The 25,951-nt window shown below is 46.1% G+C and overlaps 1 protein-coding gene and 2 long non-coding RNA genes across 12 annotated transcripts in view; 1 reads left to right on the top strand and 2 right to left on the bottom strand.

The window, feature by feature from the left end:
* Positions 1-25,738, bottom strand: part of ESRRG (estrogen related receptor gamma) — a 406,932-nt gene extending 381,194 nt beyond the window's left edge. For 4 of the 9 annotated variants that reach the window (XM_030034648.2, XM_030034645.2, XM_030034649.2 and 1 more), the window contains exon 1: positions 4,620-4,772. Coding sequence is in view for 2 of the 9 variants with exons in the window: in XM_030034642.2 (XP_029890502.1) it covers positions 25,410-25,411 (2 nt within the window). In the remaining 7 variants the exon portion in view is untranslated. Of the gene's footprint in view, positions 1-4,619; positions 4,773-5,307; positions 5,329-25,409 lie in introns of those variants that run through there. The other 5 variants (XM_030034642.2, XM_030034646.2, XM_030034652.2 and 2 more) reach the window with 4 other exon arrangements.
* On the top strand, positions 4,919-12,004 carry LOC115349866. 2 transcript variants are annotated; one of them, XR_003926253.2, is made up of 3 exons: positions 4,919-5,084; positions 9,793-9,914; positions 11,894-12,004. It is a non-coding gene; the product is annotated as an uncharacterized LOC115349866 (long non-coding RNA). The 2 variants fall into 2 exon arrangements; XR_003926252.2 differs by lacking the exon at positions 11,894-12,004 and having other exon boundaries at positions 9,793-10,010.
* Positions 22,963-24,446, bottom strand: LOC115349867. Its single transcript, XR_003926254.2, has 2 exons — positions 24,200-24,446; positions 22,963-23,629 (listed from the first exon to the last, which is right to left on the bottom strand). It is a non-coding gene; the product is annotated as an uncharacterized LOC115349867 (long non-coding RNA).
* Positions 25,739-25,951: the final 213 nt, after the last annotated feature.

Genomic DNA, 25,951 nt, shown 5'->3' with positions numbered 1-25,951 from the left:
ACAGAAACCTGCAGATGTTTATAGGAATATCAATTAAGCTGAATGGGAGCTCTGCCATTAATGCTGGTGCATGTAAGATTGGACTTTGCAGATCTGCCTGAACTCCGTGCAGAGGCTGAAGTGCATGTTTTCTCCAGGGTATTGAGGCCGATGGGTTATATGCCATTAACAGGTGAGCATAATATGGATGATAGATCTCCACAACCTCACGGCTCTGGCACAGGGACAAGGGCAGCATCCGCGGGCAGCACCCTTGCCCACGCCGGGGAGACCGGAGCAGCTGGGAACGCATGCAGCGGCATGGCACCCGGCGTGGAAAAGGTCAGGATCTTGTGTCTCCTCCGCACCCCGTAGTTTGTTCTGCCTGCACCCCAACCAGGGAGCTCCCGTTCCCTGCGTACTGGGCTTTTACTGCCTTGGGTTACACACCAAACTAGACAGCTGGCAAACAATATAGGAAACTGGACTGGATGGGACAAGCCCCTCTAAAGAGGACTGACGCCTGCTGGCACTGAGCTTCAAGCGAATATGGAACATAGCCCTGTGCATCCCTGCAAGTATGCAAAATTTGTGTGCCAAATCCGGAAACAGAAATAAATTCACTCATTCCACCACCCCCCTTTTTTTTTTTTCCTGTCTTCCTTTGAATCAAACCCTCAAAGAAGGAAAATTCGCAGGAGGGGAAATACTGGCTTGCACCCTCTTTGGACTGCAGCGCCATTTTATCCGTTACTACTGAAGCCTTGGAGGAGGAGGGGAGATTACTGGACGTGTGTGCCTATTGCCCATGCAGCCCCAGCTAGATAGCATCAAAAGTTGTTCTCCTATTTTCACAGTGGGAAATAAGCAGGTACTAGCTGTATAGGAATAATCAGGAGGAATCTAGGTCAAAATCAAAGCAAGACTGCTCTGTCCCTTTGACAAAACTCACATGCAAACACAATACCCACGCAAAAACAAAGAACTTATTTGTAACAGTTATCTCTCATAAGATTGCTAAACAAGCGTGCAAATGTCGGCCTACCTTGAGTAAAAGACACTATTCCTTTCCTGTGACTTTTGAAAAAGGCATTCGAAATCAATATAAACTTGTGATATTAGGAAATTTTATAATCATTATTTCAAAAAGGCAGACTTGAAAGGGTCTCTTGTTCATGGGTAAATCTTCAGTTAGTTTTTCTAGTACCGGTGGTTCAATCGAAAGATTCGCCAACTGCCCCCTGGAGAAAACTGAAGATCTGCATTTAAATGGAGATATAGTATTTCCAAATGCACAGTACCTGCGAGGCAGATACTGTCAAGGTTTCTTAGTGAGTGGATCTCAAATTGTATTAGGTACATTTCAGTGCTGTAACTATCCCCATTTCATAGGACTGGGGCTATTTCCGTATCATTTTTCTGTGTGCATGCTTTGTAATATTTGTCCTGATAAGTCAAACTTAAACCCCCGTCTACAACAAAGCCCTCACATAGCAACAAGAAGGAATTACAACCTTATGTATAATTTTCTGATATGGATGATGAAGACTATATTAGATAGCTTGACTAGAAATCTTAAATAATTGAAAACTCTGATGACTTAATAGAGTAGTAAGCTTGGTTTACAATGCAGCCAATTTAGAGTCATAAAAACACCGTGTAAAATTTTTATCTTGTGGTTGACCATTACGTATCCTATTTATTATTCCAAAGTATTTCAACGGCATTTTTCTTCATCAGTGTGGCTGCTGGCATTTAGCACCCACTCTCTAAATGCACGTGATTTTCCTGGAACAGCTTCAGGAAAAGAAAACAAAAAATTAGCAGATCACTACAAAACTGTTCCTTGTTACAATATGCATCTTTTCACATTCTGACTTGAACCGACCTCATGTGCTGCAAAATACATTCGAAAGTGCCGAGACTTAAATATAATAAATCAAAGCCATCTACGTGAAGTTAAAAAGACTGGTGTAACTACTGATCCAGGCACATCAGAGAACCAAAAAAAAAAATCAAACCTCATGAATACTTTGTTGCTAATGTACACGAGTTCAAAGAGCAGCATTCCTCTTAGGAAAACATCTTAATTTTCATATCAGAAAATCATCCTAACCTTCCAGAAAAGTTTTTGTGAGTATGCAAGGAAGGCACAGAGAGAAGGTTTAGAGTGCACAAGATACTCGTGATGGGTTTCAGGCACGCAGGCATTAGTCCAGGCAGCCTCTCGCTGAAATTCAGGTTGCAATTGAAACGTCCCTGTAAACAAGGTTACTGCGAACGGCCCAAGATATCCTTCTCAGCAACACCTTCACCAGGAGCCCTTCAGCTGTCTACTTAGTTTGTTATACCTTATCTCGCAGCCCTGACATCCTAATGCTGATTCAAATTCAGGATTCAAAATGAAAGATGAAATATCTCTAAGATCACTTAATATTGAAATACCGTTGCAGTAATAAGTGGTGCCAGGCTCGAGATAGGGATATAGTACTCTAGTGGTAACCTTTTAATTTCTGACAAAATACTGTGGAATAACTGTGATACTGCACACACAGTTAATGCAATCGATTTGTTTTCCCTATTTTGATAATGAGCACACTGAATGTCGTGTTTACCTTCTCCTGCCCCTGGCACATTTTAAGCTGTAAAGTCCTCTAAAAGGAGACCCGCCAGATTCCCGTACAGGCATGAAACCCCTCGCACCACAGACACACGCCCCCCCCCCCCCCCCCCCCCCCAGCACGCAGAACCACGGCTACCTTGATGCTCTCAAGACAAGGAAGATCATAACCACACGAGTCGCTTCGTCATTCTAAGTCTTTGGCTATTTTCAGTGGAAATGCAACGCACGCACCGCGTATAATCTAATGTAGGTTATATTGTAAACTACTCCCATTCTGAAAGCAAGGGTTGGTATGCTACACCAGAACATTTTGTCCTCTGAAATAAAACAGGGAAGTACCACCAAAATATATCAGGCAAGTTTTACACTTTGTATTTGAGACAGGGTGGCTAAGAAATGCTCAAAACTTTGGTGGTTTTATACAAAGGGCATTCAGATTTCCCTCCTGGCCACAAATGATGACAGGTTGAAGTGGGGAGGGTCATCTGTTTTTCTGTTGGGTTACGGTTGCTGTTAGAGTCTCCTTAACAGTATGAAAAGAGAGGACTGGGGCGGGGGGGATTACAGGAGAGAAACCCAAGCTGCTCAGTGCCTGCCTTCCCACACTACCGTTCACCTTCGTTTTCCCCTCCTTTGTATTCTACTCATTTTTACTTGCCTCCCCCATTATTTAGTCATCTCCTAAATGCAGTCCTCTCTTCTTTGGTATCACGAGAAACATATTAACTAGACCAAGTACTCGGAGTGCTTCCCCTGCAGCACTTCAAAATATACCTCCTGACCATTCGCTCCTTCATAGCATTAATGCCCAGGTGAAAGCAAAAAATTAAAAAAAAAAAAAAAAAAAGGAAAACAAATCTTCTCGCAGCCGGGTCACATGCAGCCCCTCAGATGCAAGCGCTTCTCTGCCCCCCCCCAGCCCGGAGCTGGGAGGGTGAACTATCAGGAGGAGCAAGCAGGACGTTGACTTTCCTCCACACTTTTCCCTCGTCCCTCCTGATTTCGGGTGCGAGCGGCCCCGCTGCCTTTGTGTGTGGGAGGGGGTGTGTGGGTGTATGTGTGCCTGCGTCCCCCCCCCGCGCCCGCTCGCCCGGCCGCGGGTCCCGACACCACGGCACGAGCGGAGCAGAGCGCAGCGCGGGTCCCGCGTGGCACGGCCACGCCGCCGCTCCGGCCAGCGGGGGACAGCAATAAAGAAACCCCCAGCAGCAGCAGCAGCGGCGGCGGCAGCGGCAATGCCCCCCGCCCGGCGTGCAGGGCTCCCACCAGGCCTGCTCGGCTCCCACGAACCGCTCGCAGAAGTCTTTCAGGAAGGAGAGGGCGGCGGGGGAGGGTTGGGGACGAGGACGGCCACCCCCCCCCCCCCCCCGCCACCTCCGCCGGCCTCTCCCGGCCGGGGCGGGCGGGCCCCGCCGCTGCCCGGGCCGCGCCGCAGCCGGGACACTTCGGGGCTCCCGAAAGGGCACCCCGAGGGAGGCAGGGCGACCCGGGCAGCCGCCGCGACCCCCACACGCGCCCCGGCACGGGCTTGGAGAGTCCGGTGCCCCTTCCCCGCTCGCAACCGGCAGAGCCACCCCGGGACCCCGGCCCCAAACTCTTTGCCGGCTAAAGCCTCGTCACTTCCCCGGCACTCCTGACCCTGGGCGAGGAGGGGGGGAGGACAAAACCTGCTGGGGTAGGATCTGTCAGCAGAAAGGAAAAAAAAAAAAAAAAAATCATTCTCCCTTCCCCCCCCCCCAGCCCCCCGGGCCAATAATTTCAAATAATTGTCCGAGAGCCAAGAACCACTGAACCCCGGGTGGCCGGTGCTGTTGTGCGGCTTTTTACGAAGCTGATTTTTTTCGGGGGGGGGGGGGGAATGACTCTGAGCAAGTGCAATTGGCGAGGTCTGAAGGTGGAATGGGGGGGGGGGGGGGGGAGCGCTTCTGGCAGCGGCTCGTCTCCAAGCAAAAACCTGCCCCCGATGCAATGTCAGCTCGCAGAGGTGCGGGGAGGGGAGGGGGGGGGCTCGCTTTACCTGGTCAGCTCAGAACCGCAGGCAGGTTAATCAGGTGAGTCGTCGGGGATTTTAAAGAAGCCGAAGCCGGTTTCTTTGCTAGGAAAGTCTACAACACCATGCAGGGACATTGCAAAATCTTTACACACGCCTCCTTTAACTGGGCTCCCGCGACCTCCGCCGGCGAGGGGGGAGCCGCCGGCGGGCGGCAGGCCGCGCGGCGCCGCGGCGGCGGGGCGGGGGGCGCGGGGGGCGGCGGCGGCGGCGGGCGCGGCCCGGCGGGCGGCCAGCGGCGGCGGGCGGGCGGCGGCGGCCCCGGGCCCCGCGGCCCCGGCCCCGGCGGCGTCCCCGGGCCTCCCTGCCGCCTTGGTAGCGCCGGTCCGCACTCGGCCTGACCCGGGACGTCACGCCGCCTGTCTGTTTTCTCAATGATAACTTGGCAGGAGAAGGGGGAAGCGGCCGGGTTTTTCCTGGGCTCGTTACCGGGTACGTGCACGTTTCTTTTGCATGCGGCTTTTTTTTTTTTTTTTTTTTTTTTTTTTTTTTAAGCGAAATAATAAAAAGCCGGGACAGGAAATCCGGGGCGCGGCGGGGGCTGCCGCCCCGCGATGGTGGCGGCCGCTCGCCGGCGGGCGCGGGGGAGCGGCGGCGCGGGGCGGCGCGGCCGAGGGGAGCAGGCATGCGTTCATCTTTTTGTCTTTCATTTTACCTTCAGGGTGACATTCAGTGCCAGGCGAGCCTCGCCGGTCACCGCCAAGTCCCACCTGGAAAAAAAAACCCAAAACCAAAACCCAAAAAAAAAAAAAAAAAAGGAAAAGAAAACCACCCAAAACCCAACTACCGAAAACGGGGGGCGGGGAGGGGGTGCCACCCCCGCGGCAGCTCGGATGCGGGCGGCCGAGTCCTCCGGCGGCGGACGGGACACCTCGCCCAGGGGACGCGGGGACACACAGGCACGCACACGCCGCCAGCCGCCAGCAGGCCATTTGCCGGGCCGGCGGCGGCGGGGGGGGGGGGCGGGGGGGGGGCAGCGCACACACCAAAAAAAAAAAAAAAAAAAGAAAGGCACCCGAAATGCAGGAGGAAGGTAGGCGAGGAGTAACGCTGCTGGCCGTGCAGCCGCCGCACCGCTGCTGCCGTGCAGGCCCGGCGCCGCGCCCCCCCCCCCCCCCCCGCCAAATCTCCTGCAAGCCTCTGCAGGGGAAGGCTGGGGGGGGGAGTGGGGGTGGGGGTGTGTGGAAGGGGGGAGCCCCCGACACACGGCCTGGTCACGGCGGCGGGTGGAACTGGGGGGGGCCCCGTGCGAGGGCTGCGCGGCGCGGGGCCGGCGGGAGGCAGGGCGGCAGCCGGGCAGCAGCACAATGGCGTCGGGGCTCCGCAGGGCGAGAGACTCCCGCGAACCCTGGCAGGATTTCAGGACGGGCGTCTGAACCATCGCTCCCTACCTCTGCTGCTAGGGTTGCGGAGCATCTCTTTCTGAAAACAGGGCGGTTTACGTTAAAAACAAGAGAGCGTGCTTGGGCCTGCAGCCAGCACCCAAGTCGGTGTGACCCCCGCGCACGCTACAAGCGGCGTTACCAGTCGTGGAAGGGGCCGGCGATCCACCTGCGTTTTCTTTCCTTGGTTTTCTGTGCTTTTAAAAGGCAAATCCTGTCAGTCTACGTGCGCGGTCCCGCTAAATTCAGGGGCACCTTTTGCGTGTTGGATTTAACTCGCGTGCACAAGTATTGCCAGAACTAGGCCTCGCTTAAAAAGAAACTGGCTCAGACTGAAGTGCCTCCGTAGCTAAAGATCAGTTGTTACCTGCACACTTAATATCCCAAACTGCTGAAACACCACAACACCTGCACAGTGACCGCAGAGCGTCCCAGCGGTGCCCAAAGTCAAGTTTACCTCTTCTGCCTTGCGTTTTGCACCACCTATTTTAATAACAAGTTACAACACTGCCGATACACATGTAGCTAGCGCGGGGGAGTTCACGAAGGGACACGTGTAGCAGGGCTGAAACTAGATTATTTTTTGCAACTGCCTCTGTTCAGCCTTAATATTAGCATTAATGCTTTCGTTTTCCTCATTTAAATACAATAAAGGGCAAAATTGCGTAATAGTGTGACTAATCAGGTTTTGCTATTCCAGCTTTTATAAGGAGATAGAGTCAGGGAGAAGTTAGTGCACACCTTTTCTGTTGCTGGACTCTGTGCTCTCAACAGCACCTTATTTTAACTGGCAAGATCATCTATTGCAACTGGAAGAAGAGTTGGGGGGAAAAAAGAAATCCTTCTCAGAATATAGGACAGTCCAAGCATCATTTTCAGGAGCCTGAAATTGAAAGCGCTTTTTTTTTTTTTTTCTTTCTAACCTAAGCTATGCAAGATGCTTTCTGGCCTGGCTAGAAAGACAAGTTTGTTTCATGTTTCTGTTTTGGAATTGTTTTGAACTGCTTTTAGGCTAAATTCTTACCAGTCTTAACTGTACTGTCTCAGCAGAGTACAGAGTACATTACTGATACATTTTTTTGGTAGACTTGAAAAGCAGTGTGTACAGCTTGATTGTTGTCTATATTTCGCCATTCATTTTTAAGTGAGGCTCTTCTGATTGATGTGGGGAACTTGTTTGAAAGGATGAAGGGTACGGCGTAGCTACCCAAGATGCTACTTGCAATTATTCCATACCTCAGCTAACAGGGAGATTTTTAGTTGTGATCGTTACACTTTTAAAAGTGAATTAGTTAATCAAATTGCTATTTTTGGAATGCACTTAAAGCAACATTAAAGTGCATTAATTTCATTAAAATAAATAAGCAGATAGGTAACAAAATAAGTATTAGTCAAATAAGCAAGATCTAACCTATGGAGCCAAATTCAGCCCCAGTGAAATCAGCCGGGCTGTGCTTGTCTACAGCATATTTAATTTGGCCTCCACAGTCGAACAGCTGACACTTTATTTGGTTGTCAAAGGCGTGTATATTAAAAATGTGTGAGCCATGCTGCTTCTCCTGTGTGATTAACCTCTGAAGTTAAATTCACCTGTTTTCCATTTAGCTCAGCTGCGCAGTCCTATCGCATATGCAATTTTTGGTGTGCGTACACACTGGAGATGCAGGGGCATTCCCAACCCTGGTATTAGTCTAAGGGACGTGAGTTGTATCTGAAGTGAGGGTGTGACAAGGTGGATTTCAGCAGAGGCTGTTCACAACCAGCTGCGTATATGCTCCAGTTAATAGGCTGTACCGAAGTCTCTGCTACCATCTTTCATTACTGCTGTTACTCATGCCAGTGAGAGTAAAGGAAAGGTTGGTACGTCTATAATCACACATTCATTTGCTATGTAGATATATCCTAGGAGCCTCTCAGCCCAGGAAAATTATGCTGGAATAAGGTCGGATGTGAATATAAAGCAGAACTGTGTTCAGATAACTTATTCATTCTGGAATGACCGAGTTGTTTCCTGGTTTCACTTAATCCACTTTCAAAGTGGATTAAGATAATTCAAGAAAGTGAATTCTTATGCTGGCATAAGATTTGTCTACACATGGTTTTAGTCAAAAATAATTACCGCAGTGTACCTAATAAGTGTTTTGGAATAATTTGGTGTGTAGACAAGTCCAAAGTCCCACAGGTGAAAACAACAGAGTTTAGTCTTTCTGTATAACATGAGGTTAATTTAGCCCAACGTTTGACCTACTTCTTTCCTTGTGAAGCATATTTAATTCATTACAGGTATTTTTTTTCCTCAACAGAACCCCCACAACAGCTACGTATTTATGATCAATTCCAGGATAGCAAAGCCATGTGCACTCCACTAAAAATAAACAATTTAACCAGTATATACTCTGAGTACATTCTCCACTGCCTTAAAGTGGACAATAGGTTCTTTACTGGAGAAAATATCAGCTTCTCAATCGTAAATATTTTGAGTGGGTTGTTATAAACAAAAGGAAAACAAAAACCAAAGCTCTGTCTGCTCTGTCCTCTTAAACACCCGTGATCCATTTGTACTTTGACTGCATATCATTCAAAGCAACAGCACCCATTCTAATTCAACAATATTAGTTCCTGAATGAGGAACCTCTCAGACTTGCTCAGAAGGGTTCGCAGAACAACAGGGCCTTCAGAAGGCACCTGAAAAATAGAGAGCTAATTTATAGTTTGCTTACAGAGATCTGAATCAGGAAGAGCCTACCTGAAACTCGGGCAGCTGCTCTGCTCTGAATCAGGGGTATTGTATCACTACAGGCATACAGGAAAGTTACCAAAACGATAATGAGAACATACAAATTTTTTTGAGACTTTGCGCCAAGCAGAAAGTTTGTCAAATGTCATTCGGTCTGATTCTGTGCCACAGACCTCTTTGGGAAGAGAGCTGACTCTGACATGAATTAAGACTCCTAAACTTTAAAGTTAAGGTTGTTTGTTGGTTTTGGGTTTTTTTTTGCGGGGGGGGGGGGGGGGGGGGACGGACAAAAAAAAAAAAAAAAACTAGACAAGAAAGAAATTATGCAAGCTCAGCTAGTAAAACAGCCAGTTTTTTGAAAGAAGCATAAATATAAAAGCTAGATGATACAAATTGCTGCCCCTTTAAACATTGACATGGGAAAAGCCAATAAAAGCTAGGAAGATAAAAAACCCCAACTCCTACTTTGTGTGAAAGGCTATAATGTGGGAAGGCAGAGGGTACCGAGGGGTCTTCCCTTACGCAGATGTAGCAGCCCCACTACTGCATGTAATGGGCAATGGATGCCACACATAGGATTCTCGTTCCTAAACTCGATTTGTGATTAGGAGCATGGCTTTGCTCTCCTGTGCTGGTCTTGGATATAGGGAATGGATTTCACGTATGCCTCCCTCGCACCAAACCTGCTTATTTAAGTAAGAAGCTTTCTGGTAAGAAAGTAAGCATTGACTAAAGAAGGTAAAACATGGATAAGCATAAAACAGGAAATCAAGCTCTTGTATTCTGTCATGCTGGGTGACTTTGCCCATGGGTCTAGTCTTGATATTAAGGCTCAAACTAGACTAAGATTGAAGGCAATGGGAGTTTCGGACCGTATAGGAGCATGCCTGATCTGAAATCCCACTTGTATAAACAATTGGATTAGATTATTTTACACTCTGCTTCCACTGAGGGGTCTCTGAGCGTTGGAGCCACCCGCAGTGGTGGTGTATCCCAGCTCTGCCAGACTCCTGTTTTACAGGGGAATTACTCATCCAGTGAGGAAGGTGTCTTTAAATCTCTGAGACGATGCCACAACACGTGCAAGAGGAAATCTCAGCGCACAGCCAATGCAATGAAATAAAGGATCCTCTATGGGAATTGGTTAGTAGTGCCAATGTTTAATATTTGTCGTAACAACCACTGACTGTTTTGTTTTTTGTTCTAACAATGTGAATTATGCATTAAACATTAATACAAGCGAGTGTACTTTTCTTTTGATCTTCAAGCATAATCATTTCTAATGAGAGTTTATACGTGAGCATTGAAACAAATCCCTGAGTCATGTGAATTTACATTGGTTTTACTCTGTGGGAAAGATATCCCACATGGGTTACTCATGTCTGTAAAACATAACATATAAATCAGAAGAAAAGAATGAGCTTGCATTTGGCTGTTGGAACATAAATACCTGTGTAGACATTTGGCTTGTGCGCTAGCGGTAATGCAATGTTAAAAAGTTAATTTATCAGAGATCAGGATTCGGGGTGAGGCCCTCACCTGATATGAGATCCAAGTCTGCTCAGAATAAGCAAGCTCACTTATCTTCTGCAGTCTGGCTTCTAACAAGAATTGAGCCTAGTGTCAGAGGAATTTGAACTCTAAGAAGTAGTAAAGGGATCGGAATTTGGCTTGTTTGATATAGACAAAAGTTGCCAAACTGCCATCAGCAAGTAATAATATTGCATATCCGTAGCAGACAAACTGTACAGTGCTAAGTTGCTCGTTTCAAGATGCCCTCAACAGCCAGCTGCGGTGCAGGGCTGACCCAGTCTGGACCAACTCTAGAACCTGCTTGGCCATATCTGATATCTGCTGCTCTCATTTTAACATCAGTCTCAAACATTGCATTCCATGAAAATATAAACACTATGGATTGTGTAACTGCCAAGACAGTTATTTAAACTGCAAACAGAATTTAAGCCCTTTCCCCTTTCACACACTACACAAATATTAAAATAACCAGCGATTAACAGTCTGCACTTAAGCAACCATGCTGTATGTGCAAAGTACATATGACATACTGGGGAAACTACAGGTACAGAATGGTATGTGATGGGATTGATTCCTTGGTATAGAGGTACTGACTACAAGATTTCCAAAATGCCTCTTGCCTTTCCAAAACAGATCTCAAAGCCAAAGGTTGCAAAGGAGGAATGGCTGCCAAGAAGGTATTATGTTTAATGGCAGATAGGCTCTCCCTATGATTCAGGTCATATCTCAGGAATTCTCAAAAGCCCATTAATGTATTTTATTCTTAATGTATAAGTGCTAAAGGAGTCCTGGAAGCCAGAGATCCAGGATTACCCCACATAATTCAGTGTTCTCGCAGGAGGCTACAGTCATGGTCCCTGCTGCTTCTTTTCTCTGGCCTGAATAACCTTAAATGCTGATGGTGGAGCTTCAAAAGGAAGAGCAGAAGAAGCCTATGCATAGAATAGTTTATAGACTGGAAGAAGAGGAAACATGAAACCCTTCATCCCTGAACTTGAATTCTCTTAACTGCTATGTTTTATATAAAAGACAGAGGAACTGATACCATTGCGGTTGAGAAGAAAGCACCTGTGACACTCCATTATGGAACCCCAACACTGTTTGTATGAATTCAGTCTTCCCTGAGGTTGCAGAACTTCACCTGGCATGTTAAGTCAAAAGATGAATAGGTCCATATCGGACCTTAAACAATTTTGGACTGAAGGACCTCAACTCCATCTAGGCCCTGACTGAAGCACATTGACATTATCCAGCTTTAAAAGTTCAGTGAGTCTTCTGACGTTTCAGAATGCCTAAGTACATCCCCAGGCACACACAAAAAGCTGTACTTGCAAAGATGTGATAGATATAGGTAGAAAATGGTGTATGGAAGCGTGTAGGGAGGACTTTCTTAGCATCAGTCAGGGTGACAAAGCCTGTTGGACCACAGGTTCCCAGGCTGCGTTCACAGCCCTGGAATGCCTGCTGGAAACACTCCCCTATAATTTAGCTCATTTGGTGTGCATTAAAGATGCTCGTTTCTAGAGCCCTAAGTGAAATGTGCTGATACTGAACACATCCTTCCCCTTATACCTGTAGGCCTCTAGCAGGTGGCCAAGAGGCTGATAGGAGGGAGTGGACACCAGTTTTAAACCAACTATTTGTGATGGAAAATGATGAGAAAAGTAAAAAGATCTTACTCCACAGACCAATGCATTTACTTATATTTAACTGCTTAACCCCAGCCAGAACCCTGAATTCCATTACTATGTATTAATGTCACGGTATGGTGAAGTGCTACTCGGTAATTAGCTGGTCAGAGCCACAAACCAGAAACCAGATATGCAGCCCATGAAAGCTGACATAGCACTCATGAAATCAGTGGAGTCATACCAATTTATACTAGCTCGGAATCCGATCTTCAATTTCTAATAAAAAATTGAGAAATTGCATTTTTTTCCATGATATTTTGGTCATATTATACAGCAATAGCAATAAAATAAAAAGTTATTTATATAGCCAAGACAGAAGCAGAACCAATGCAAAATCTTTAGCAATGAAATCCTACAACCACGTTATTACATATTTCAGCGTTGGAGTCATGTGGATTACTGCTTAACTTTAGGGCAGCAAGGTAAGCTTGTTTTCTTGCCTCCGTCTTTTCAGTCGCCATTAGGACTGCAAACTTGCCATCCTCCTCATGAGCTAATCTCCCAGTACCACCCCCGGGGAGAGGGGGAGAAGTCAGATGATGGGTGTTTTTCCATGGGCGGGTGTCTAAATGTGAAGGGAAACATTTGAATTTTAATGACAATTTTGAGACTCTTGAAGTTAATTTCTGGGCAGTGCAGAAATTAGTGGGGCTTGCTGCTGCCAGGAGCTGCGTGCTCTCCTCTCCTGCTGTTAGCAGGATTACAGGTGCTCAACTTTTTGCAGAAATAAGTCCCAAAATACTGGGTCCCTCTCCCATGCCACAAAAGGCAGGGTGAGAGACCTGCTGCTGTCAGGCCCAATTGAGTTGCCCCAGTGCCAATGCAGAGCAATTTCTACAAAAAATTAGGGTAACTGTTCCAGGTTTACACTACCAAAGATGTGTTCTCAACAGGTATTTATAGCACAGTAGCATTGTTCAGGGTAAGAAGGTAAATTTGTTAAGTAAGTGCTGTACAAAACATTTCATCAGATAAAGTTCCTGCATCCAAAAGCCCTACAAAAATGATTGCGGAGGGAGCGTGGCAAACAACGGGATATCCTGGGAAGAAAGTACACCACTAATTGCAGCAAAGGCAGCCAGCTTCGGAGGCTTTTCCTACACGCAGGGTAATGATAATTCTGCCAATGAGGCAAGTTGTTTATTTCCTTTTTAGTTATGATATTTCCATTGCATTACTGAATCACAGTTCATTAATAGCTTACAAACTTCAAGATTATAAAGCCTTAGAAACCTTGTTGTATCTAAGGCAATATGTACCAATTTATCTAAATCTCTATAAAAATATGTAATCTAATAGGTTTGGGGTTGGGGTTTTTTTAATAAGTTTGGTAAAGGAGGGATAATTTTTGGTCTTAATTTTGTCATCTTAGAAGATTCAGGAAGGAATATAAAGGCTAGTCCACAAATCTGTATATATCTACTTGTAGATAATGAAATAGAAAATAAAAGATGCATCAAAATAGTGCCATTAGTCAGATGGCAGAGTTTCAACCATTTTCACCAAAACAAGGAGACCCACTGCAGAGTACTGTCTTTTCAATTTTGGACTAGACAATCATAGCCCCTAATAGGTCATGAAAGGGATCAGCCTTCCCTGTGTTACCCCTCCGGTCAGATGGCAGCTCTGACCGAAAGAAAAGAAAAGAGGACAGACGTAGGCACCTGGCGTTGCCTTCTTGCACAGAAAGAAGCAGGCAGGGGAGGAGGGAGCTGGTGTCCAGCCAGGGGTGGCAGGACTGACAAGCCAGGCTGCCGAGCTGGAGCGCGTCCTCTCTGTGGGCTTCTGTGGGCGAAGACACGGAGAAGCTAACGTTGGGGAACTGCTTCCCTTGCAAACACCTCTGCATCCCCATTTGCCTTCTCCCATGAGATGGCTAAGCATGCCTCTTATCTGGCTGAAAATTTTCAGGCTGGTGTTGAGTGTGTTAGTGTCTGTGTCCGCCAGCACAATACAAGGCGTACATAAAACATCATTACTGGACATGTTCTTCAAGTTCCCTTACACTGAAGCCAGTTCTCGTTTCAGTTACAGAAGAATTAAAAGAAACCTCAGGGAGACTGATATTACTGACTTGGATATCAAACCAGTTTTTCATAACTGACTAATACTATTCTTTATACACACTACCCAGAGTTTAGTTGTATCCATTATTTTCTCTATTCATTTATTTCAATATGGGTAATTTTACTTAGGGCAATTTGTTGCCCTGTACTATTGGATACTATGGTACAGTTCATTACACTAGAGCAATTTTACTAGTTAGAAGACTTTACCATAATGTTTTGCTACTAAATTTCTGCTGAGAAGTAGAGCCACTAGCTCACAAATGCCCCATCCAAGTCCTTCTGGAGCCAGCCCGAGAACTCCAGTGATCCCCGTTCCAGCCCCTCTGAGCTCCTCGGGCTCACACACAACCCCAGCAGCCACGCTCTGAGCCCGTGGGACATGGGTGTTCAGCTAAGACTACAGAAAAAGAAAAAACATGACCACAATCAACAACCAGTTATTTTAATGGCTGTTAATATAAAACCATATTCCTAAACCTTACTTGTTACAGCCAGATGCACAGAAGGATACACAATTTTGCCTGAACCAATTTTTTTTTTGTCTCTTTTGTGTGAATAATGACTTTTTAAGAGATTAGTGTATTAATTTCCAGTTGTTAGGAGGCTGTTGCTCTACATTCCTACCTGTGCGGATAGGATATGGCATTACTGTCTAAGTTACTAGGGCAGTATACTACCCAGAGTTAACATCCAGAAACAGTTTCTTCTATTCCAGCAGTACATGCTGCTGCTTGGCACAATTCTTTAGGTACAAGCCCAATGAAAATGACCCTTTACTATTTTCCATTATACCTCGTTTTTTCTCTCTCAGCTTTATGCTGCTGCAGAGGATGTAAAACATGGGATGCTAGTTTTCCTCCCTGTGGCCTCAGTGCAACAAATTACTATGCAAGAGCAATTCCAGCTGATTTCAGGTAATTCTGCTGTTACACATACAAATACAGGAGTTAACATTCAGGAAATTACTTGGGTACTGGAAAGACAAACAGGTCTTCCAGTCCTCATACAGGTGATCATAAGGTACAAGCTTTATAGACATTTGATGAATGAAGTGTTGCCACTAAATAAAAGCGAAGTGTCACAAAGCTTTTGAGGAAACAGTTGGAACAAGATTTTAGTAGTTTGTGAAGGCATCATAAAATGCATGTGCTTTATGAGGCTACAATGTGTATGTAGCAGGTGTATGCAGCAGGTGTATGCAACCTGCTCTGTATTCCTAAATCCATCACCAACTTATCATGGGGAACTCCGCCTTCTAAGAGTCACTTATCTCTCTGTGCCTCAGTTTCCTTATATGAAAGTAAGGGTTATGTCTTTGATACCCCTCAGATGAATAGATAAATTCACTCATTAAATGCAAGTATTATAATCAATCACAGGTTTAACATGTCTGTTTTACCCAAACATTTGAAATGATAATATCAAAATAAACCACTCTTAAAAGTTAGGTGTGGTTGCAGAAGTTCCAGACTATGGAATATGAATGTCCATGATTTCAATGGACATGATGCCAAACTTACAGATCAGATTAATTTCAATGTGATTCTAAAGATATTAGCACTCCAATGACAAGTGATTTGGTCTGCATCTTCTCCTAGCTCGGGAAAGATCTATGCCAGTCTCATCACAGTCCCTCAATTATTTCCCCCCCCCCCACTTAGAATATTTTTCTATGAATGCTGCTTGCTATGAAACAAACAAACAATCAAAAAAACCCCCAAATGCCCACCATTTAAAGGTTGAATCTATTGCATGTTTTTCCTCTTAAAGAATTTTGATTTTGACATATTGATGAAAATTTATTTGCTAGGTAATGGGTAAAGGAACTGAGAAATAATTCAGTTACTATAGTCACTCTCCCTTACATGGGTCTACTACTGCTGATCCTTCCTTACATAAATGGAGCTCTGCTTAAGCAAGGTGGGATGCTACAGTATCAATAATTTCTTCATTCTACTAAGACAGACAACTTTGGATGCATAAAGTTCCTCTTTTGTGGCACTTCCTTTAAAGCAAGTTTGTCTCCTTGAGTAAATTTTTCCCTGGCTGTGATGTGAGAGCTATATATACACACACACACAGAAGCGCACACATATACCTGTATCTATCTCATTTACCCCATTGGATAGATATTATTACAGATTAGAAAAAGAAAAACAAAGTACAAATTTATCTACTGAGTGTATAAGAAAAGTTGGTGTCATCCAAGTTAGAAGTATAAGCTCCATTTATTTCTATTTTTCCCTGAATACATGACCACCACCCACCCCAGAAGTACCTGATGTCAGTAGCAGTACACATAAGTGTACAGCTGCAAAATCCTTTGATTTCTGTGTGTCTGTGAAAACCATCACTGGATTACTGTATTTTTTGCCATATGTAAAAAATTCAATCAGCCTAAAAATATTTAACACTTTCTACTGATGCAAAGACATCATATGAAGAGCTCCAAGTATCCTTCAAACATGGAAGAGTCCCTACACTATATCCTACTAAAACACATACTACTTCCAACATTTTTGAAGTGGACAAGATGAATAGGGAGGGAGGAGGGAAGAAATTATTCAGGGAAAATCCAAGTTAGAAACAGAAAAAAGATTTTCTAATTTATAATTCAGAAGTCTGCGTTATTTTCATTCTTTGTTTAAAGATCTATATTTTAAATTATAAATTTCAAGCATATTTTAGATGCCTTGCTCTTTTCTTGTGAATACAAAAATATGAAAGAATAAGGTAAAAAAAAAAAGTTAAATAGTGATCTAATTTGTTCAGAAAGCGTTGACTGACAAGGATATGCATGGAATTACCTAGTTCAGTTCTATTCGAACATTTTCCTAACTGGAAGAAAATGCATAAGTTCCATTAATGATGACTATTAAAATGGGTGAGGATGTTAAAGTTAGCAGCAGCTCATTGGCAGCTTCCCAAGACTGGCACCAGTGTAGTGATTTGTATTTGATACAAATGAAAAAAAAATAATCATTGTTATCCTGTATTTGGATAAAGGTTTGAAATAGTTAAACACAAAATACCAAATATGCCACTCATGGACACGGTAACTGTTTCCATTTGGGGAGGAAGTGGGGTGGGGGGCAACCTCCTACTACATGATAAGAAATATAAAAATATTAGGCAGAAGTCTCTGAAAAAATTAAGGCCTGGAACCACAGTTTTCAACAAAGATTACGTTACTTCTATGTATTCCTGCACAACAAAACCAAAACACTGGCTGGGATTTCTGAGCATTTCCACAATCCAAAAAGTAAGAGGAAGCTATTCAAAGTCACGGGTGTTTTGGTGTTAACTGCAATGGAAACAGAACAGAGCCTTTATTTTAATCAGTTACTTAGAATGAACTTATATTGATTTATCATCTCTTCTCCCTCTGTGCTTAGAGCCAGAGCCACTTATACATTACTGATGTACATTCAAAAAAAACATGCAGAGGCAATAACATACTATTCTTGCAAGTATTTTGAGGGAGGGAGACTGCATGTACTTTGCCAGTGCCGTATCTCAGGGTCATGACTCACTAACAAAATACAGAGAAATACCTATTTTTGTGCTTTGAATAAAAAGTCTTTGGGGACAGAATATAAATATGGGGAAGTAATTTCTAAGTTTATTACTACTACTCTATTTATTAAGAATGAGACAAATTTTGAAACAGATTAAATACCTAGATGGAAACACGTCATTATCGCCAGTATTTGTTGCAAATATATTTACTACATTCAGTCAACATCCTACGCGTACTCCTATACCTGCATGACGAAATGAGCTCCAGATCTCTCCATACATGATGTAATAGTAAAAGAAAAAAAAAAAACCCTAAATTGCTATTTATTCAGCAACTGAATCTTAGCCAACATATACCTCTATTTCCCATGGTTACTGATAATTTTACACATGTAGTAAGCACATAAGGCCCTTGTAACGTTTGAAAGCCTGAGATGTGTATTATTCTGAAGAATCCTTTAGTTTTATTAAGTATGTATCGATAGAATAAAACATGTGCATTTCCAATAAAAAAAATCTTTTAATTTTGTTAAGACTGAGATAAACTAATAAAAGAAAAGAAATACAATATTAAAGTTGTTAACCCTCCATTCTCAACATAACTCCTATAGTTATATGCTGTCGTTTCCTTTCTGGCAAGCTCTAATTTTCTGCAGGGATGTCAAGGGGACTGCTGCTCTCCATTTTCCTAAAGTTAGCACACCAACATCAGCTAAATGCAGTACGACATGCTGTTTACCTTTTTTGTAAAATTAAGGCTTTTCCATTTAAGAACTGTATAAATGAATCAGTATTCATTCACACCTATACCTAGAAGTATCTATTATAAAGCAGAGAGTGTTCATTTTTAATTTCCTCCTTATTCTGATTTTATGCCATATTCCTTTGTGCCGATGCTGTTTGGAACTGCTTAGATGTAACAACAAGTGCAAGTGAAGTAAAAATGAAAGCAATGTGGTTTTTCCCCTCATTTGCTCCAAGTATTTATCAACAGACAAAGGTGATAAAAACTCAGAGGCAAAAGGTCTTGCCCAACATCTCATTTAAACAGCTCAGTAGTTTGGCGAACTGCTACAACTCAGTAGCTTTGTCCCCTGCTCCAAAAGTCAAGACAACAAAATCCCAAACCGTCTTTACATATTTAGGTTTGCCCTCTGAAATCCAGTGCAATATTTAGTAACTTGTATTCGATGTCAGAGTTTCCAAGGGAAGTAGTAGGGGGTTGTCCGTTGTTTTTGTTTGGTTGGTTTTTAAAATATATAAATCTCTCATCTATTGAAAAGAAATCTATGTATGTCCATAAAAAGCACAAGCAAAAAGGGAAGATTAATTAACACGTGAATAAATGCAATCCCTCTTTCTTCAGTGGATGCTTTTGAGTCAGAAATTAATTTTTCTCATGCTGCAGAAACCCTCTATTTGAACAAGTACCCACTAACATTTCTTGGCCCTCTCTTTGTTGTCATTACCGTGACAGAATCAACCGTTATTGATCATACACAGTATTCTGTAAGATCCGCTTTTCCAATTAAATTTATATTCTCCTTCTTGGATGTCTGCTTTTATTTAGTTTTGAACACAATTACAGCTGTACCTTTGTTAACTCCTGTGGCAGTAAGTCATTTGCAGAAACTGTTGCTCTCAGTAACGTTGGCTATTACTGATTATAGTATTGCTTAAGGCAGATTCCTTGTAAATGGCATTGACCATTTTTACCTGGATATTGCAACAACACATTAAGAGCATTGGGATATAAACAGAATAGTAAGTAACATGGCTGGCCTCTGGATTTAAGCAATAAACTAGTAGACTTGTGGCAGAGACACACTCAGCTAGAAAATCGAACTATCACCAAAGCATCCAATACGATGCCTGCATCTTTCTCTACTTTGCTAGTGACCGATCATTACATTCAACTGTGAACCACGGTCTTAAATAATAAAGGTCAAAGTTTTCAAGGACACCTTCTGGGTTTGCGTTTCCAGCTTGAAATACCTAAAGCTGGATTTTCCAGTTGCGAGGTTCCCAGACTTCTCGCTGAGATTGTATCCCCTCAATGTCAGGAAAAAACAAAGCCAGAAGAACAGGCCCCACATCACCTCAAATCAAAACCCATTTCATTTTAAAAAATTGATCCTGGGGTTTAATAGCTGCCAGAAGGATGGTATGATCCCTATTAGCATACATACATTAAAAAAAATCCCAATCTAAAACGTTTATTTAGTCAACTCCAATCTTATCTCACCTCATTTCTAAACTATGTTTGGTTTGTTTGATATCAGAAAAATGTATACAAATTCTGGAAATTTGACTCACTATAATAAACAATTTTAGCCTTTTTGTGTAATACAAAAGGACTGTGAAAATAATCTTTTTTAAAAAATAATTTTATAGGATCTCTACATATTTAAAAATAGTAAATTTACACTATGCTGCTATAATTATTTATGGACATTCTCTTGATTACAAGAAATATAAGAGTTACATTTAAGGAGCTTTTCAGCAAACACCAAAGTGCTACGTTCATCTGTTATATCCTTGGTTATAAAGGTGGGAGCTTAACAGCGCTGTTAGGCAACTCTCCCGGAGTTCAGGACTCAGACCTGGCTCTGTCTGTAACCTGTTGTGACCTACTCCACTGCACCATACTAAAACTTCCTTCTACATCAGCTTTCCTAATACCTAACTCAGGCAAACAAAGTGTTTTCCTACTTGGATATATCAGGGGGAAAGGGAAGAATACTGTTATAACTGATATTTGCAAGTTATTGATGATTTCTTAGTGCAAGGTAAAATAAGCTTGTAGTTCTCTAGCATTTAATTATGATTAGCAAAGGCAGGGGGGAGGCTATACTGAGCAAAGAGGTTTTCCTTTTCCAAGGAAGTTTTATTATTGTTGTCAATACCAAATCATACTGTCTGATCTCCCTTTAACCGTGCTAAAGCTGTCTTTTAAGCTGCGATGTTGTACGAGGATTTTCCATCTGCTTTGAAAGTAAGTGCCAACTTGTTTAACTCCTGACAACACTTTACCATAGCCCTGTCAAGCAAGCAGGGAGAACGCCGAAAAGAAAGCGACAAAGCCAAATCCTTTCTGGGTTTGTGCACCTTGGACCAATACGTGTGCCCTAAAATCTAACATTCAGAAATTCTTCATCTCTCTGACCTACCGCCTCATCTCATTACAATATGTTCATCGATTATTATTTTTTTTCCCTTCCCCACCAGGAAGGACAGAAAGGACGGTTGCCCACCGGAACGCTTTCAAACGGAGACGAGGGGGTGCACGGCCCCCACGGGGTGTGCTGTGGCCAGGGGAGCCCCGTGTCCCCCTTCTGCCTCAGCATCAGTGCAAGCGCGGCCCGTCCCCAGCGCGACCCACGGATCCTTGGGCAAGTCAGACAAAGCGACAGAATTTGGGAAACGGCTCGGAGCCCCGGGAAGGGACCCCCGCCTCTTTTCCCTGCTCCGGCAGCAACTTACTGTAATTCCTCAGCTTTCGGCAACTTTTCTCCGCACCTCCAACCCCCCCCCTCGGAAACTTAGGGCAAACGCCGAGGAGAGGGAGAACAAAGGGGCAAAGAACAAAGAGCCGGGGAGGGAGAGGAGGGGAGGGAAGGGACGAGCTCCCCCCTTTTGGCTCAGCCCGGGGACCCTCCCCGCCCGCCGCCGCCCCCGGGGCAGCCCTGTCCGCCCGCCGCGGAGCCCCAGCCGGCGGCGTCCCCGGCGGCTGCCGCAGCGGGGGACCCCGCGGGGCGTCCCGCCCCCCGGGGTGGCCGTGGGGCCCCCTGCCCGGGGCCTGAGCCCCCCCCCCCCCGCTGCGAAGGCTCAGTCGGGGTCTGGTTTGTGCCCGACGGCGAGGCGCCCGCTCCTGCCGTGCCCTCAAGGGCAACGATGAAGTAACTCGGTGGGAGGCTGCACCGCTCCCCCCGCCGTACCTCCCCGCCCGCCCCCTCCGGCCCTGCCCGAGGCCCCGCACCGGCCGGCCGCAGCCTCCTCGGCGGGTCCCCGCGGGAGGATCGGTCCCGGGGGGGAACGGGACACACGACCCGCTCCCCGGGAGAGCAACACGTGTCCGGCCCCAGACCCGCCGTCGGCGCTTCCCAGAGCCGGGGCCGCTCCGCGGGGCGGCTTTCGCGGCTTTTAGGGACCGCAAAAAACCGGCGAGCAAGCGACCAAGGCGAGGCAGCTTTTGCGTTTCGCTGCAGAGGTCCCGGTCGCCTCACAGCAACGTTAAACTTTTTTCAAAGTGTCACTAAGCGCCGGGTTTGGGTGGTCCTCTCCCCCTGCAACACGCCCTTACCCAACGCGATCCTTTCGCAAATCTCCTGCTCCCTCTCTCAGCGGTTAAACACCCTTGAAGAGCCGCAGGTGCCCTCGCTACCTGTTGCTCTGAGGCCCCTGCCCTCTTATCGGGGCTGGTGGTATTAATTCTTTTTCCACTGTGATCATACTGTGCTGGTGGCAGCGGGCTGTGAGAGCCCGGCAGAGGTGCAAACCCCGGGTGGCTGCGGGCAGGGAGAGAGCGAAGCGGGGGGAAGGTTTGGGCAGGACGGGCAGCAGCAGCGGCACCCCCAGAAGCCGCGAGCGGTGCCCGGCGTTGCTGCCTAATTTCAGAGAGGAACCAGGGGGGGAGGGAGCGGCAAACAACGGCTGCGAGCGGGCAGGGGAGTAATCATGTCATTAGGTTACCTGGGGACCACATGCACTAAATGCCATCCTGCAATTACCTTTTAGAGAAGGACGGGGAATTATCATTATTCTTCTCGGGCAGGCATTTCCGAATTAAAGAGTTAATTGACGCCGTTCTTCATTTGAGTAATAACCAAAGGGAACCCGAGCTTTACCTGAGAAACTTTCAGACCTTGGTGAGGTTGTTTCTTTCTTTTTAATTTAAGCTAGAGGTGAGCTAACAGAACCTCACTTTCCCGAAGACGAAATTAATCTAGTCCTTAATCAGGAGTGGAAACGAGCAGCGAGCACGGTGCTCTCACAGAGGGGGTGGGGACGCCCGCGGGAAGCGGTCCAGAAGCGGTTCGGAGTTTCAAGCGGGCCGGGCGCTCCCTGAACCGGCCCCGGGACGCGCCAAACCCCGCGGGTGAGAGCCCCCTCGTCCCGCAAGCCCCTGCCAGGAGCAACCCTCATTCGCCAAATCACGGAAAGCTGGTGAATGAGAGAAACTGTTTCAAAACCTGAGGTTCGCAAAGGAGGAGCGTGAGGTGCAGCTGTAACACGCGTTTGCGTAAAGCGCTGCCCTGGGAGCGGGAGTAAAACTTCAGCCCGGCCGCTGCCTTTAGTTAACTAAAGCCAATTACTTGCCTCCATATAAAAGGTTTCGCGTATGGTTACACGTGAGGAAATACGAGAGGCTGATGAGTCTGTTTTTGTTATGATTTAATCAAATAAATTAAAGGAGAAGAGTAAGGATACGCCCAATTTGGGACTTAAAAAAAAAAAAAAAGCATTAGTTTTGAAGGACGCTCTCTGTCCAAACCCTTTCCTGCTGCACAGAGCAAAGCGAGGCTCTCGGAATCCACTCATCTCATTACTGCTGGTTGTTTGGGGTTTTTCTTTTCCTCCTAATGGAGCAACCTTTCACAAGCGATTGCAATTTCGGGGGGGAAAGGGTGAGTAGGTGCCAAAACATGCTGGGGGTGGGGCAGAATTTTGCGTTTCAAGCAATTTAGCAGACAGCAATTCTGCTTACAGCAGAGAGGTAGGTGGATACTTGAAAACATCTTCCACCGGGGTGTCCTACTTTAGCAATTCTAATTAAAACAAGGTTTAGAAGATGCAAAGAAAGAGCAAGCTTCTCGCTTTATTTCCAATGGGCGTGGGGGATACCGTCAGGCACAAAGTGCTTCCAGCTTGTTCTAACGTGCACCTTTGTTTAAAAAGGAAGAAAAAAAAAAAATCAAGCTCGTCCTCTGATTTCAACTAATGTATTTTTAACTGGATTTCTTTCCTCTGCTTTGTGTGATCTGATACCTACCGTGTAGCCCTGGCCCACTTTCAGCCCTGCGGGTGCCCTGTATTGTGTGCGTGTCTGAAAGAAAAGGGAAAAGTCTTCCATCTCACCCTCTTGTGCCCTATACCTGTGCTTGGGAATTGAATCTTGTCCAAGCCAGGGTTCAGCAAAATACGGATCCTATTCCTCTCCTCGCTGCCTAACCCGAGAGGAGCCGTGACTTTGTAGGTCCAGCCTGGCTAGCATGGCTGTGACCGTCCGGCACCTTGAATCAATAAAGCAGCCGGTTTTCTGACGCTTCTTTTCCACGGCTGCTTATTGAAAAGGAGGCTTTACTGCCACCTATAAATAGCGCTGGATCCAAGTCACTTTTATTTTTTTTCTCTTTTTTTTTTTTTTTCCCCCCCCCTTCCCTTCCCCTACGTAAAGCAGCAAAGTTCCAACCAAGACACCGCAAGTTCTTCCTGCTGTTTTGCGAGGGCTCGCCTCCGGAGGGGCTGTGCTGGAGGTCCCGGCACCAAACGCGGCTGCGCTGCTGCCTCTGAAGGGAGCAAGGGAGTCCGGCGGACCCAAACCCAGACACGCACCGGCTGCCTTTGAACTTTGTTCGCAGGCATGTGAGGGAGAGGAACAAATACCGATACTCACCGTGCTCTTTGGCTTTCCAGGTGTAACTCCGTCTCTCCCTCTTCTTTGTGTATAAATGAGCAGAGGTTACATCCCGGGCACACAGTATAATGCCCTGGATAACCCCGACCCTGTTAATTTAATGCTACGCTAACCTGAGAGTGTGTGATTGGAGCTCAAGTGTCGGTTTAGAAAAGCGCCTCTCCGTGCTGGAAGCAAATTCGCCTTCTCTGTCCGCACCCCTCCTTTCCACGCGAAGTCTCCCAGCCCTGCATTCCTCCACAAACCGGGACACCTACCTTTTCGAGAGCCACGTTTCCTACTACAGATCGCATTCCCCCCCCCCCCCCCCCCGGAATCAGCCGCGCGATTTCTTAAACCCACGTGCCGTGCCCTGCCTGCTGCGCGGGGCTTGATTTCACGCACCGTGCCCCGCCGAGGTCCGGCACTGCCTGAAAAGCGCTTGAGACCTCGCGTGGGGGAAGGAGCGCAGGCGTGCGGGGACGCGCTGCAGCCCCCCTCGCACCTGGCTGCCGGGGAGGGCCGGGGCGCTTCCCCTCTCCCCAGAATCGCCCGAGGGACCGGGCTGCTCTCCGAGCGCTTTCTACCTGCCTGCCCGGCAGGCTGGGAGCTGACGGACAGTCGTTGCTGGACGCGGAGCCAGCAAGCCCCCTTAGCCCCGCGCGCTCGCTCGATCTCTTTTTTTTTTTTCCCCCTTTAAATTTCTCTTTTAATTCTCCCAAATGGGGTTTGATGAAAACAGCTCGTTCCCCGCGCTGATACCAGGGTAATAATTGTCGGGGGGGGGGGGGGGGGGCGTCGGAGCGCCCCAGGAAAAGAAAAGCGGAGGAAGAGGGAGGGATACAACCTCCGTTATCTCGCTGTTACTAATTCCCAGCCGGCTCGGACTCAGGGGACAAGGCGATCGCTTAACAAACCCTCCTCCTCTCCCTCCACCACTCCTTCCTTCCTTCCTCTTCTCCGGCACATTTTCTCCCCCGCGCTCGCCCACGTTTCATTCCTCCTCTTCGGGAGGAATAAGCCGTGCAAACTCAAACTAAAAAGGGGAAAAAAAAAGAAGAAAAAAAAAAAGGAACGGTGGGTGGGAGGGAGTGAGACAGGAGGGGAATAAAAAAAAATAAGAAAGGGGAGGGAGGAAGAAAAGGACAGAAAGTGTCTGTGCCTGATCGCTGACCATCTGTGCAAAAGGTGATCATTGTTAGGTACTCACATGGCTGGTGGCAGAGCAGCTCTTTGCAATTAATAAGTCTCTCAGCTTGAGCTCTTCTTTCCCCTTTTTGATGGTAGCGCTCTCTGTGTGTCTCTCTCACTCACGCACACACACACAAACCCGATCAGATGCTTCAGGACCGGCCACTTTGCGAGGGGAACAACACGGGAGGGTTTGTATTACTCCAGGTTCGTGTGTGTAGCCTATAAATAGCGAACTTTTTGATGGAATCAGCTAACAAATGAGAGGAGAAGGCGTAATTTTGCGCAGGGAGCCCCCCTTTCTCTTTGCAAGATTAAAACCCCCCAGGCAGCAGACAGAGCTAAAGTTGTGGGTGTGTGGAAAGGAATTTCACTTTATTGTGATCGTGCGCGAGATTTTTGTTTGTTTGTTTATTTGGGGGGTTGTTTTTGTTCCCACCCCCCCCACCCCCCATACGTTACATCCTCCCTCCCTGCCTTCCCAGCCAGGGGCAGGGACTGACCCGGATTAGCACCGACTTTAACTCCAAGTTGGAAATACGGTGCGTTTGCGAGGGGTTT

The sequence above is a fragment of the Aquila chrysaetos genome, chromosome 13, assembly GCF_900496995.4.
Source record: "Aquila chrysaetos chrysaetos chromosome 13, bAquChr1.4, whole genome shotgun sequence".
Lineage (NCBI taxonomy): Eukaryota > Metazoa > Chordata > Aves > Accipitriformes > Accipitridae > Aquila > Aquila chrysaetos.
Note: the sequence above shows the minus strand (reverse complement) of the source record. Positions and strands in the feature narration are given on the sequence as shown.